General features: G+C 53.5%; 1 protein-coding gene across 2 annotated transcripts in view; it reads right to left on the reverse strand.

Annotated features, from left to right (window-relative positions):
- Positions 1 to 8810: 8810 nt before the first annotated feature.
- The window catches only part of NEGR1 (neuronal growth regulator 1), a 180116-nt gene continuing 176459 nt past the window's right edge, over positions 8811 to 12467 (reverse strand). For both annotated transcript variants that reach the window (XM_088060569.1, XM_005532764.3), the window contains one exon: positions 8811 to 11515. In XM_088060569.1, coding sequence (XP_087916695.1) covers positions 11391 to 11515 — 125 coding nt within the window. In that variant the 3' untranslated portion in view covers positions 8811 to 11390. The remainder of the gene's footprint in view (positions 11516 to 12467) is intronic.

The raw sequence follows: 12467 nt of genomic DNA on the forward strand, positions 1-12467 counted from the left end.
AAGCCTCTCATTTATTGAAATCTCTTTAACACGTTTGCAGCACAGTACCAAAAACCACACTTGATGCTCTCGGCTGTTCCCTCCCAGCTTTTGCTGCCACATTTCCATGGCTGATCCACGCGGGATCACAGCCTGCCCAGGGCTCATCCTGCCTGCTTCCAGCCAGCCTGGAGCAGGGCTGTCCCCAGGGATGTCCCTGGAATGTCCCTGGGATGTCCCCGGGATGTCCCTGGGATGTCCCCAGGATGTCCCTGGGATGTCCCTGGGATGTCCCCGGGATGTCCCTGGGATGTCCCCAGGGATGTCCCCAGGACTGTCCCCAGGGATGTCCCCAGGGATGTCCCTGGAATGTCCCAGGGATGTCCCTGGAATGTCCCTGGAATGTCCCAGGGATGTCCCCAGGGATGTCCCCAGGGATGTCCCCAGGACTGTCCCCAGGGATGTCCCCAGGACTGTCCCCAGGGATGTCCCCAGGGATGTCCCCAGGGATGTCCCTGGAATGTCCCTGGGATGTCCCCGGGATGTCCCCAGGGATGTCCCCAGGACTGTCCCCAGGGATGTCCCCAGGGATGTCCCCAGGGATGTCCCCAGGACTGTCCCCAGGGATGTCCCCAGGACTGTCCCCAGGGATGTCCCCAGGGATGTCCCCAGGACTGTCCCCAGGGATGTCCCCGGGATGTCCCCAGGGATGTCCCCAGGACTGTCCCCAGGACTGTCCCCAGGACTGTCCCCAGGGATGTCCCCAGGGATGTCCCCTCTCTCTGAGCCCAGCCCTTCTGTGACAACCAGCTTCACGGTGAGGTTGGGAACCTCTGGAACCATCTCAAACCCCTGGCCCAGGTCTGCACACAGCTCTGAGGGTTCCTGTGGGGCTGGGGCCGGTGGCAATCGGCCTCTGCTCCCAGGGATCAGGAACAGGGTGGGAGGAGGGCACTGAAGCTGTGCCAGGCGAGGTTTAGGATGGATCCTGGGAACATTTTCATGGAAAAGGTGGTCAGGCATTGGCCCAGCTGCCCAGGGCAGTGGTGAGTCCCCATCCCTGGCAGGATTTAACAGCCCTGTGGATGTGGGACGTGGGCCAGTGGTGCCCTTGGCATGGTTGGGTTTGAGAATCCCAGAGGGCTTTTCCAGCCTGAACAATTCCAGGATTCCATGTGATGTGTCTCCTTCACTGCAAGGGAGAAGAGGCTGGGTGGGAGCTCTGATGGCAGTGCTGGTGTTTAAATCCTGCAGCTGGGGCTCTACTGTTGGAGATCCCTTCCAGGGAAACATTCCATTCCATTCCATTCCATTTCATTCCATTCCATTTCATTCCATTCCATTCCATTCCATTCCATCCCATCCCATCCCACCCCATCCCATCCCATCCCACCCCATCCCATCCCACCCCACTTTTCCTGAGCACGCCCATCCTGCAGAACCATCCTGCTGTTCCCAGGGCTGTGGATGCTCCTGCATGGGCAGGCTTGAGGTGGGATAAGGCTGAACTCGGCTTTTAAAGCTCAGAAAATGTGATTTTGTAACTGAACTGGAGGCAAACTCTGTTCTCACTCCTGTGACAACTCTGCTAAAGCGATCTTGGATCGGGATTTGTCCCTGTGGGAAGATGCAGCTCAGAAAAGGGAAGTTGGGGAGTAGGAGCAATTCAGGCTTGAAGAAGTGACAAAGAAGGGAAGAGTGCCGAGGCCTGCTGATGGAAATTCATTAGCTCTCGGCTGAATGAGGAGCTGTGAATCTCTTTGAGTGCAAGAGCTCTGCCAGCTTGCAAAGGAGCAGATGTGCTCACAAGATGGATAGTTGCAAATAGTCAAAATACTGTTTTTTGGGGTTTTTTTTGCTTTCGTGATTATCTTTTTTCATCTAAAATAAATCCAGATTGTGCATAGGCTGGAAAACAAAATAACAATATTTGGAGAGTGGGAGTGTTTATTTAACAGGTGGCTTATTTAGCAAATGGTTTACTCCTACAAAAATAATATTCCTGCAGGATCCTGCAGCAGTGATTGGGAACATCTGAGAGCAGGAAGGCGTTTTGGGGGGTGATTGCTTCGTGTGGGCTCGGGGTGGGCTGCTTTAATTAAGAACATCTGCAGGAGCACTTTGCTAAGTGCATTTGCATCTCTGATTGCCGGGGAGGGGGTGCTGGGCCTGGAGAGTCACCCCTTCCCTGGGAGCGGGGCACAGCCTGGCATGGCTCTGCAGGGACAGATCCCCATGGCAGGATGGGATTCCTGCTATTGCCAGGGATTCATCCCACGGAGGGAAAAGGGGAAGGGCAGGAGCTGAGCTGGATCCCGGCATTTCCCCTGAGGCTGTTTCTTGGTGCAAGTCGCTCTCTGTCACCAACTCCAGCCTCGGAGTTTGCAGAACACGCTGAGGGATTTGGGGACTTTGAGGGCTGTGGGTTTGCAGGGTGATGGTGTCTGCCCCACACTGGCTGTTTCATGGCAATATTTTGGATGCTCAGGGGATAACCACACGCAGCTCTGGCTCCCTCCACAGCCTGGCTCTGCTTTTCAGCTGGTGCCTCTTGACATTTAGCAAATACAAATGACTCCATGCTCTGGGGTTCCTCCACCTAAACGTTCCTCATTCTTATTAACCCCTCCAAAGGCACTGTCCCTCACCAGGATGATCCTTAAGGTCCCTTCCAGCCCAAACCACTCCATGATTCCGTGATAAAGTCGCTGGTTCTGAGCAGCACCTGCTTCGGTGGGCTCTGGTTTCGTTCTGCCTTTCTGCCTTAGCCTGTGGAAAGCATTCTTTTCCAAAATATTTGTAAGCTATTGGAATATTAAAGCACTTGTCAGAACTCCCAGGTTTTTTCCAGAGGGGTGAGCATTAAATTCAAGTAAAGTGCCTTTGATGACAGAAGTAATGAACACAATAAATAAAGTGATTATTAAATTGGAGCAGCCCTAATTCTTGCCACTGATTGGAGATCAGTGTTTATCTGATATTCCATGATTTTGGGTGGGAGAGGATTAGAAATGGAGGAAGTTTTGGAATGGGGGAAGGCTGGACTGTTTTTTGCCTGGACTGACCCAACCAACCCTTGTGGAGGAGATCCTGGCAAAGGGGGCTGGGGTTCCAAACGGGAGGGAAGAGCCTGGCAGCAATCCTGGCACCTTCCCCCACATGGCAAAAGCATTCCTTTGCACCAGCACCAGCTGGATGAGGAAGCCAGGAAAGGAATTTAATTCAAGATCACAGTTCTCAGAGAAACGAGCGCATTTGGAACGCCCGGAGCAAAGCCCGGCATGCTCCGTGGGGATCTCAGCTGAGAGCAAAGCCCAGGCCTGAGGAGAGACCCTGTTCCCTCCATCCCCCGGGAAATCCTCCTCTCCTTTCCCCTCCTCCCTCTGGGGGTTGTGCTGGTGGCCGAGGGGAGCAGCTCCCGCTGGCAGAGCAGAGCTGCCCGGAGCCCCGTGCCTGCTGGATGCCAGCCCAGGAATATTCCAGTGAAAAGCCTCTCCTCCCTCCTGGCGCTCATTAACCTTTCCTGGAGTGCTAATTCTGGATTCAAACAGAAGGTCAAAGCCCTCAGCTGCTGTTTTCCCGGGGAATTAAGTGTCTGATCCGCAATCTCGTGGAGAGAAATGTCGCGCCAGGAGCGCTCCTCGGAGCCTCTTGACCGCGCCGCCACCGCGCTTCCCCAGCGGCCGGGAGAGGGGCACGGGCCCCGGGAATGAATTCCCTAAATGTGCTCCCACAGCCTGGCTGCCCAGGAATGTGCACTACCACAGCCTGCTGCAAAACCATGCTGGGGGAGAGCCAGAGACACTCACCGGGGCTGCCGGCACAGAATGGAACAGACTGGCAAGGCTCGGGTGCCTTTCCTGCCCCAAAGGTGTGACACCAACAACTGTGTGTGACACCAACAACTGTGTGTGACACCAGGCACTGTGTGTGACACCAACACCTGTGTGTGACACCAGGCACTGTGTGTGACACCAACTGTGTGTGACACCAACTGTGTGTGACACCAACTGTGTGTGACACCAACAACTGTGTGTGACACCAACTGTGTGTGACACCAACAACTGTGTGTGACACCAACAACTGTGTGTGACACCAACAACTGTGTGTGACACCAACTGTGTGTGACACCAACAACTGTGTGTGACACCAACAACTGTGTGTGACACCAGGCACTGTGTGTGACACCAACAACTGTGTGTGACACCAACAACTGTGTGTGACACCAACAACTGTGTGTGACACCAACTGTGTGTGACACCAACAACTGTGTGTGACACCAGGCACTGTGTGTGACACCAACAACTGTGTGTGACACCAACAACTGTGTGTGACACCAACACCTGTGTGTGACACCAACTGTGTGTGACACCAACAACTGTGTGTGACACCAACTGTGTGTGACACCAACAACTGTGTGTGACACCAACTGTGTGTGACACCAACACCTGTGTGTGACACCAACTGTGTGTGACACCAACACCTGTGTGTGACACCAACTGTGTGTGACACCAACAACTGTGTGTGACACCAACTGTGTGTGACACCAACAACTGTGTGTGACACCAACAACTGTGTGTGACACCAACAACTGTGTGTGACACCAGGCATTGTGTGTGACACCAGCCACTCCATGTGACACCAGGCACTGTGTGTGACACCAACAACTGTGTGTGACACCAGGCATTGTGTGTAACACCAGCCACTCCATGTGACACCAGGCACTCCATGTGACACCAGGCACTCCATGTGACATCAGCCACTCCATGTGACACCAGCCACTCCAAGCCCACTCCCCAGCGTGGCAGGATGGACGTGTCCAGCCTGGGGAGGGAAGCTGGGCTGACCAAAAGAACATCACGGAGCTCTTGGGTTTGTTCAGGTTGAGCTGGGAGCCAGAGGAGAAGAGCTCAGGAAGAGCTCAGCCCTCCGTGCACCAGGGGTGACTCTGTCCTTGTCATTGTCTGGTGCCTTTTTTGGGGCCCAGGGAATGGGGTGGGAGCTCAGCCTGGCTGCAGCCTCCTCCTGCTCCTGCTCCCTGCCTTCCCCTTCTCCAGGGCTGGGGAGAGAAGGGGGGGATCAAGAGATGGGGATCAAGAGATGGGGATCAAGAGATGGGGATCAAGAGAAGGGGATCAAGAGAAGGGGATCAAGAGATGGGGATCAAGAGATGGGGATCAAGAGATGGGGATCAAGAGAAGGGGATCAAGAGATGGGGATCAAGAGAAGGGAGTGGAGAGAAGAGGACCAAGACACAGGGACCAAGAGATGGGAATGACCTGACAGGGATAAAAACACAGGGACCAAGAGATGGGACCAAGACCCAGAGTGCAAGGCTTCAGGAGCAGCACACAGGAGGGTGTCCTGTCCCATCACACACTCTGTCTTCCTGCCACTCAGAGCACAAAGTACTGGGGAGGATTCGTGCACCTGTCCTGCTAAAAGTCCTTTCTAAACGTGTCACAGGGGTTTAGGATCCATAATTTTTGACAAACAGACATGAAATCCTCTTTGTACAGAAAACAGAGGCAAGTGAGAGCTGTTGCTCCCCTGTCCCAGCTTCCCAGGCTCTGTTTTTAAACGTTTTTGGGGAGGGATTTGCAGTAATTTACTGCAAAGTGAATTTTTTTCCCCCTTCCAGTAAAAAATGCAAAAAGGTCAAGGATAATGAAAAAGCAGTGAATTTGAAATCCTGTGGAAGAACAACTCAGCGCTTTTAGCAGCTCACTTAAAGGAGAAGCAGTTCCTTTAAGGTCTGAAAGCTTCCCCAGCCTAATGAGCCGTGCTGCCTCCTGCAGAGCCCAGACTCCAGCGAGGACCAGGCTCCTGAGTGGGGCTGAGCACTGTGTCCTGAAGGGACACATCACAAATGCTCAGCACCTCCCAGATGCTGCCCTCCCAGCCAGAATTACCACCCTCCCCAGAGGAAAGGCTGTTTTATAGGAAAAAAGCCATAAAACAGAGGGAGGGGAGCGTGGCCCTGCCATCCCACCCACTGGAAAACGAGGCTGCTGCTGCTGCTCTGGCTCGGCTCGCAGGGTTGTTCTCTCTCAGGGCTCACATTGAAGTCGCTGTCGTGGGGGTTAATGGGACCAGTGTGCCTCTGGCTGATGGGGCTGCACAGAATTCACAGCTGGGCCTGGCTTGGGCTGAGAAACCCCAAAGGGAGAGAACAGCTTTTCCCTCTGGATAGAGGAATAAAGATCATCACTGCAGGCAGTTCGTGAGCTGGCAGCTGGGAGAGCGTGGGGACAGCGAGTGTTCCAGCACCTGGCTGATGAGGGGAGCTCCTGTGGCTGGAGCAGCACCCCGCTGTCCCCTCCCTGTCCTTAGGTCTGGGCTGCTGCAGAGGGGACATTTGTGGTGCTGCTGTCCCCTCCCTGGTTCAGCCTGCTGCAGAGGGACATTTCGGGTGCTGCTGTCCCCTCCCTGGTTCAGCCTGCTGCAGAGGGGACATTTGTGGTGCTGCTGTCCCCTCCCTGGTTCAGCCTGCTGCAGAGGGACATTTCGGGTGCTGCTGTCCCCTCCCTGGTTCAGCCTGCTGCAGAGGGACATTTCGGGTGCTGCTGTCCCCTCCCTGGTTCAGCCTGCTGCAGAGGGGACATTTCGGGTGCTGCTGTCCCCTCCCTGGTTCAGCCTGCTGCAGAGGGGACATTTGTGGTGCTGCTGTCCCCTCCCTGGTTCAGGCTGCTGCAGAGGGGACATTTCGGGTGCTGCAGGTGTCCCTGCTGTCCCTGTGCCGGGGCTGTGGCACTGCCAGGGAGCGAGGGGTCACTTTGGGCTGGGCTGCTTTCCACTGCTGCTCCTGGGAGGGTTCAGAGCTCCCTGTGGGAGAGCCCAGGCCCTGCTGTGCCGGAGCCAAGGTGCCTGTCACACTCCTCCCATCTCCAGGATGGCTGTGGAATCAATTCCAGCAAACCCTCGGGGATAACTGTGGCAGTGGGGAGTGATGGAGCCAGCACTGGGGACTGACCTGCACCCCCTGGTCCCCAGGCAGAGACCCCAGAGCCTCTCCCAGCCCATCCCAGCCAAGGGCAGAGCAGCTGGGGCGGGTGGGAACTGCTCCTCCCTCATCCCATAATGCGGAATTTCATCCTGCCCACCGACGGGAGCGCTTCTTTACGCCCTAAAATATGAATGACTGAAAACTAAGCTTATGAGAGGTGGCAAACATGCTGATCTCTGCATTTTTTAACATGAGAATTTTCTAATAAAAAGGAACCTTGGAGCTCTTCATGAATTAGGCATCAGGAGCCGGAACAAACAGCTCTGAAGTAAAGCCCTTGCTCACACAGAACTCCGAGAGCAGGATTTGCTGAGAATCCCTTCCCCATCAGCCCGAGACCTCTGTGCCCCTGCCTTGCCCTGGCTGTTTCCAGGTAGATTATGGACTTTCCTGACTGCAGAATAAATCCCTGCCCTCAGAGCTCCGTGAGGAACACAAAGCAGGACGGAACCCCAGCACAGCACAGCACAGCCAGTGTCCCTGCCCCTCCCTGCCTGGCCAAATTCAGAGCCAGTTCCTCCCTGCCCTGCCAGCACTCACTGCTCTGCTCTCAGTGCCCAGGCTGAATGGAGAATTTGTAATTCCCATTTTCGGAATTGCCTTGTTTTGTCAACATTTCCTCGTTTCACAGGATGCTGTGTTGCCATGGCAGGAGGGGGTGGGGAGGTGGCCCCATTCCCACAGCCCTGTGGGACTGGGAGACCCCCAGAGCCCCCACTCTGTCCCAGCTCCGAGGGATTTGGGTGTGCAGGGGGACATGGAAAAGGATGTGGCAGATTTTGGTGGCACCACAGCACTGCCAGCCCCACAGCAAACCCCACCCTGCCAGTGCTGGAGTGCCAGGCTCAGCTTCATCTTCTCCCTACTCCTCCTCACACATGGCAGTCCATGCAAGGATTTTAGAATTATTGAAGATTCTTTTAAAATAAATGCTTTCCCTCCCCACCCCCCCCTTTTTTTTTTCCTCCACAGAAACAACCCCCTCCATGGCAGCTGTGAAATATGGATTATTTACCTCCAGACTGGACACGAGGCAGATCCAGCCTCAGAAGTAAATGCATATTTAGTCTTTAAGGCATATTTATCCATGTAAATACATATTTTGGTATACACATTCTTCATAACACAGTTCTGTGGACTCAGTGGAGGTTTTGGTAGCAGAACATTTGCCATTGTCTATTTCGAACACTTGCTCAGAAAATGTGCAAAAAAAGCAGCTGTCACTGGGATGGGTTTAACACTCCTGGATCTTAAAAACAGCATCGGCTCTAAAAAAAACCCTATTGAAAAGTTTAAAAAAAGCTGTCTGGCTCTGAAGGATCCTGCCAAGCTACAAACCCTCGAGAAGCTGCATTTGTTCCCGAGTTGTGAGACATCCCTCTGCAGTGTCACCGCTCCCTGGGGACACAGCCCTGAGCCACTGCCCAGGGAGGCCCTCCCAGCCCGGGGGCTCCAGCCTGGAGAACGATCCCGATGGAAATACTCAGCTGAAGCCTCTGCTGTCACCTTGGGAAGGTGGCAATGACAGAGTCGGGCTGGCTCAGGGTGGCTCAGAGCTCCGAGGAAGCACAGAACCAACCTTCAAACTGCTGCCCAAAGTGCACCCCACGGAGCACAGGCACCGGGGGGTGTCCCCCATCCCCACCCACCCCCCACCCTGCAGTCCCTGTGGTCACTCTGCTCCTGGGAGCCTGTCCCAGCTCAGTGCACGGAGCGCCAGGAGCTCCCCCTGTCCCACCCAGAGCCTGCCCCTGCCCCTCACACAGCCCCAGCACGCTCCTGCCCCCAGAAACACCCCTGGCACCCACACAGCTCCCACTTCTGCTGCTGCTGTGGTTGGGCTGTTTCTCTCTGGCCTGGACAGGAAGGATGTCCCCTCCCAGTGAAAATCAGCCGTGGGACAGGACACCCCGTCCGTGTCGCCCTGGTGCGAATGCAAACATTCAACACTTCGCTGGATATTCTTGTTTTCATATTTAATAAAGCTGCTGTTCATTCTATTCTGTTGCTGGACAGATCAGGTTCCAAATATCAGGAATCACTGGAATGCAATGTATCATTGGAATGCAGGATTGATCCAGCCACAGTATAGAACCCTCTCCCAGTTTTACACATACGGGTTGGGTTATCCATATCCTTATTTTTCCCTTCATAAGACTGCACTGACACAAGACTTCCTGCAGCACCACTGTTTCTAGTGAATGGATTCTGAAATAGAGCACTTTAAAGCTGCAATACAAGAGAGATGGGGACATCAGGACTGATAAACTCATTTGAGTTGAGTTTGTACCCTTTCCTCGCAGAAAGGCTTCGCTCATGTTATTCCAGGTTTTAAAAAATGCCACTTTTCTGAAGACAGCAACTGCTTGGCACACAGCTGTAAATAATAAGAGAAATAATACAGTCTGTCACTGAACACATGCAGAGTGACCCAGGATGTTTTATTGCCGTTTCTTGGCGTGACCATCTCTGCTCCATCATCCCTTTCTCAGCAGGGACAGCAGAGGCACCGCACGTTCTGGCTGCACACTGGCCTGGGACACCTCAGGCTGAGCCCAGGAAACTCAGAGTTCTCCTTGTTGAAAAAATGGGATCTTAGGACTGCTGAGTATTCCCAGTGCTCAGCTGGGGCTGCTCACTGCCAAAACCTGCCGTGAGGAGACAAAACGGGGGGCTGGGAGAATTGTGTCACCTACTGGAGCTCAAACACGGAACCTGGGAGTGATCACAGTGAAAGTGCTGCTGTCCCACCCAAGGCCAGGCTGGACAGGGCTTGGAGCAGCCTGGGAGAGTGGAAGTGTCCCTGTCGCTGTCCCTGTCCCTGTCCCTGTCCCTGTCCCTGTCCCTGTCCCTGTCCCTGTCCCTGTCCCTGTCCCTGTCCCTGTCCCTGGCAGGGGTGGGATGGGATGGGCTTTGAGGCCCCTCCAACCCAACCCAGCCTGGGGTTTGTGAGAATTTTGCTGTTCCTGCTGCCAGCAGTTGTTGGTGAGCAAGGCAGGAGCTCTTGGGGCCACCAGGGGATCTGGTGCCCGAGGGCTGCTGGCCACGGCCACCCCGGAGAGTCCCACAGGTGGCAGCTCTCAGGTGGGGTGAGCTGTGAGCAGCACTCCACAGCAGCACCACCAGGGATTTCAGGATTCAGGTACACGCCAGGCTGAGCTGGTCCTTCAGCAGGTGACAGCAGTGTCCCCTCGAGCTGCACACGGTGCTGGGGAGGCTGGCAGGGGCAGCCCTGCCCGGGCACGAGGGGACTCTCCCGAGGACGTGGCCTCGCTGCCACAGGGATATGTGGAGATAGAAAATCCTGCTTGATACTCCAGGGATTTGCAGGTGTCTCATGGTTCAAAGCATCCTTTATCATTGCTAAATCAGCCAAACCAGTACAAAATTGAGTGCAAGAAAAATACCAATTCACATTGGCTTTGCCAGTAATACAAAAGGGACGATCCTGACCTTTACAGCCAGGTGGGAATTTGGCATTAGGGGAACATTCTGACATTCCAAAGGTGCCACAGAGGAATTGGAGCTCTGTTTTCTAACGGGAAATGTCGTTTTTACAGTGGTCAGAGGTGCTGGAGGGAGGAAGGGGTTGGTGCCAGCCTTGAGCTACGCCCTGCCCCTGTGGGAGAGGAGCTTTCCTCAGAGCCCACAGCACCTCTGTCCTCACCCAGGGATTTCCTATGCTCAAAAGGATGCTTCAGCATTTCCCAAAACACATTCCAGACTGCTTGGAGAGGAAGAGGAAAGTGGTGTTTCATGAAGGCACAACCATGCTGACTTGGCAGGAAAGAGGGAAGAGAACAGAAGCAGTACTGCGCAATGCAGTTATAGTACAAGGCTCATTCTTGAAACCTGAATATCATGCTAGAAGAAAATCTAGATATGTGTAATATTTTGAGGAAATATTTTGAAGGCAATGTTATTTGATTTTTTTTTTTTTTTTTACTCAAAAAAGAACAAATGTTTTTGTGTAAGTTTGGATAGAATGCTAGTTGAGAAGGGAACTGAATGTTTGTATTGCAGCCTTAAAGAAGCACATTTTTACTGCAATATCCTTTTTTTTTTTTCTGTAAACTACAGTCTGCGACTCAGCAGACCATGACTGAATGCTTCTGAAAACTTGTCGATTACAAACATGAAATCACAATTAATATCCTCTAAAAGTAATTTCAGAGTTCTCACGTCTTAAAAAAGGACAATGTGTACTGCTCCACAAGGTAATGCAGCTAATCAATAAAAAGGAGTCGAATTAAAGTATTTACATAATGAGCAATTCTACAGAAGGCGATCATCCCCATGTAAGCACTGATTATATCCCACGCTGCTTTTAACAAACTCTACCAGATTGGATCCAGTCATCAGCACTTTCAGAGAATCCTTAAAAGCCTTTTATGGGTCTTTACATTTAGTGCAGAAGGATGTTCTTCAGGTAGAATATGCTGCTGAGGGAGGACAGCGTCAACACCAGGGACCAGCAGGAGAACAGCACCTCGGCGTGCCCGGTGATCCCGTACTGGGCTGTGCTGGGAGCTGCAAGACAAGGACACGGGGTCAGTGACAGTTCCCACTCTCAGCCCCTCACATCCATATTTTCCATGGATTATTCTCAGCTGCCTCTCCGGGCAGCAGAAGAATTCCTGTGGACAGCAGAGAAAAGGCTGTGAGCGCAGCCCGGCCCTGCTGCCTCCCCGCCCAGGGAAGAGCCCCGCTTGCTCCAGGAGGAGGAATCGGTTTTAAGGCAAGCACTTGAAAATGGGAGTGCTTCATTTTAAACCAGCTGAGTAATTGATCCATTTTGAAGTTGCTGAGCATTAAGATCTGCAGTGCAATCAATGAGAGGGGACTGGATTAAGCTCTGGTGGAAAACAGCTCATTTTCTGCCCGGCTCCAGACGCCGGAGTTTGACAATTGCGCTCAGCTAAAGACACTAATACTTATTTTGAAGAAATTGTATTTATTTGTTTACCACAAAGCCTCTCTCAGATTCCTGGGTAAATGCACACAAAGAGGGGAAATACAAGAATTCAGCGTTGAGGAGCAAGGGAGGAGCTCGTCCCTGGGGCAGGAATGTCCCAGCTGTGCCTCAGGGATGGACCTGGCAGGAACCTCGTCCCTGACAGGACCAGGGAACAGCCTTAAGCTGGATGAGTGTTGATTTAGATGGGATGTGGGGAGGGAATTGTTCCCTGGCAGGGTGGGCAGGCCCTGGAAGAGAATTCCCAGAGCAGCTGTGGCTGTCCCTGGATCCCTGGCAGTGCCCAAGGCCAGGCTGGATGGGTTTGGAGCAGCCTGGGACAGTGGGAGCTGTCCCTGCCATGGCTGGGGTGGCTCTGGGTGGGATTTGAGGTCCCTCCCAACCCAAAGCATTCCAGGATTCTGTGAACCCATGGGTTTGCTCCTGGAAAGCCACAGACAGGAGCACAAGGAGCTGTTCCCTCACCCTGCACCAAATCCCTCTTGCTTTCACAGGACGCATCCTCCC

The sequence above is a fragment of the Pseudopodoces humilis genome, chromosome 10 (genome assembly GCF_049639895.1).
Source record: "Pseudopodoces humilis isolate 2021_Gansu_Grassland_sample_001 chromosome 10, ASM4963989v1, whole genome shotgun sequence".
NCBI lineage: Eukaryota > Metazoa > Chordata > Aves > Passeriformes > Paridae > Pseudopodoces > Pseudopodoces humilis.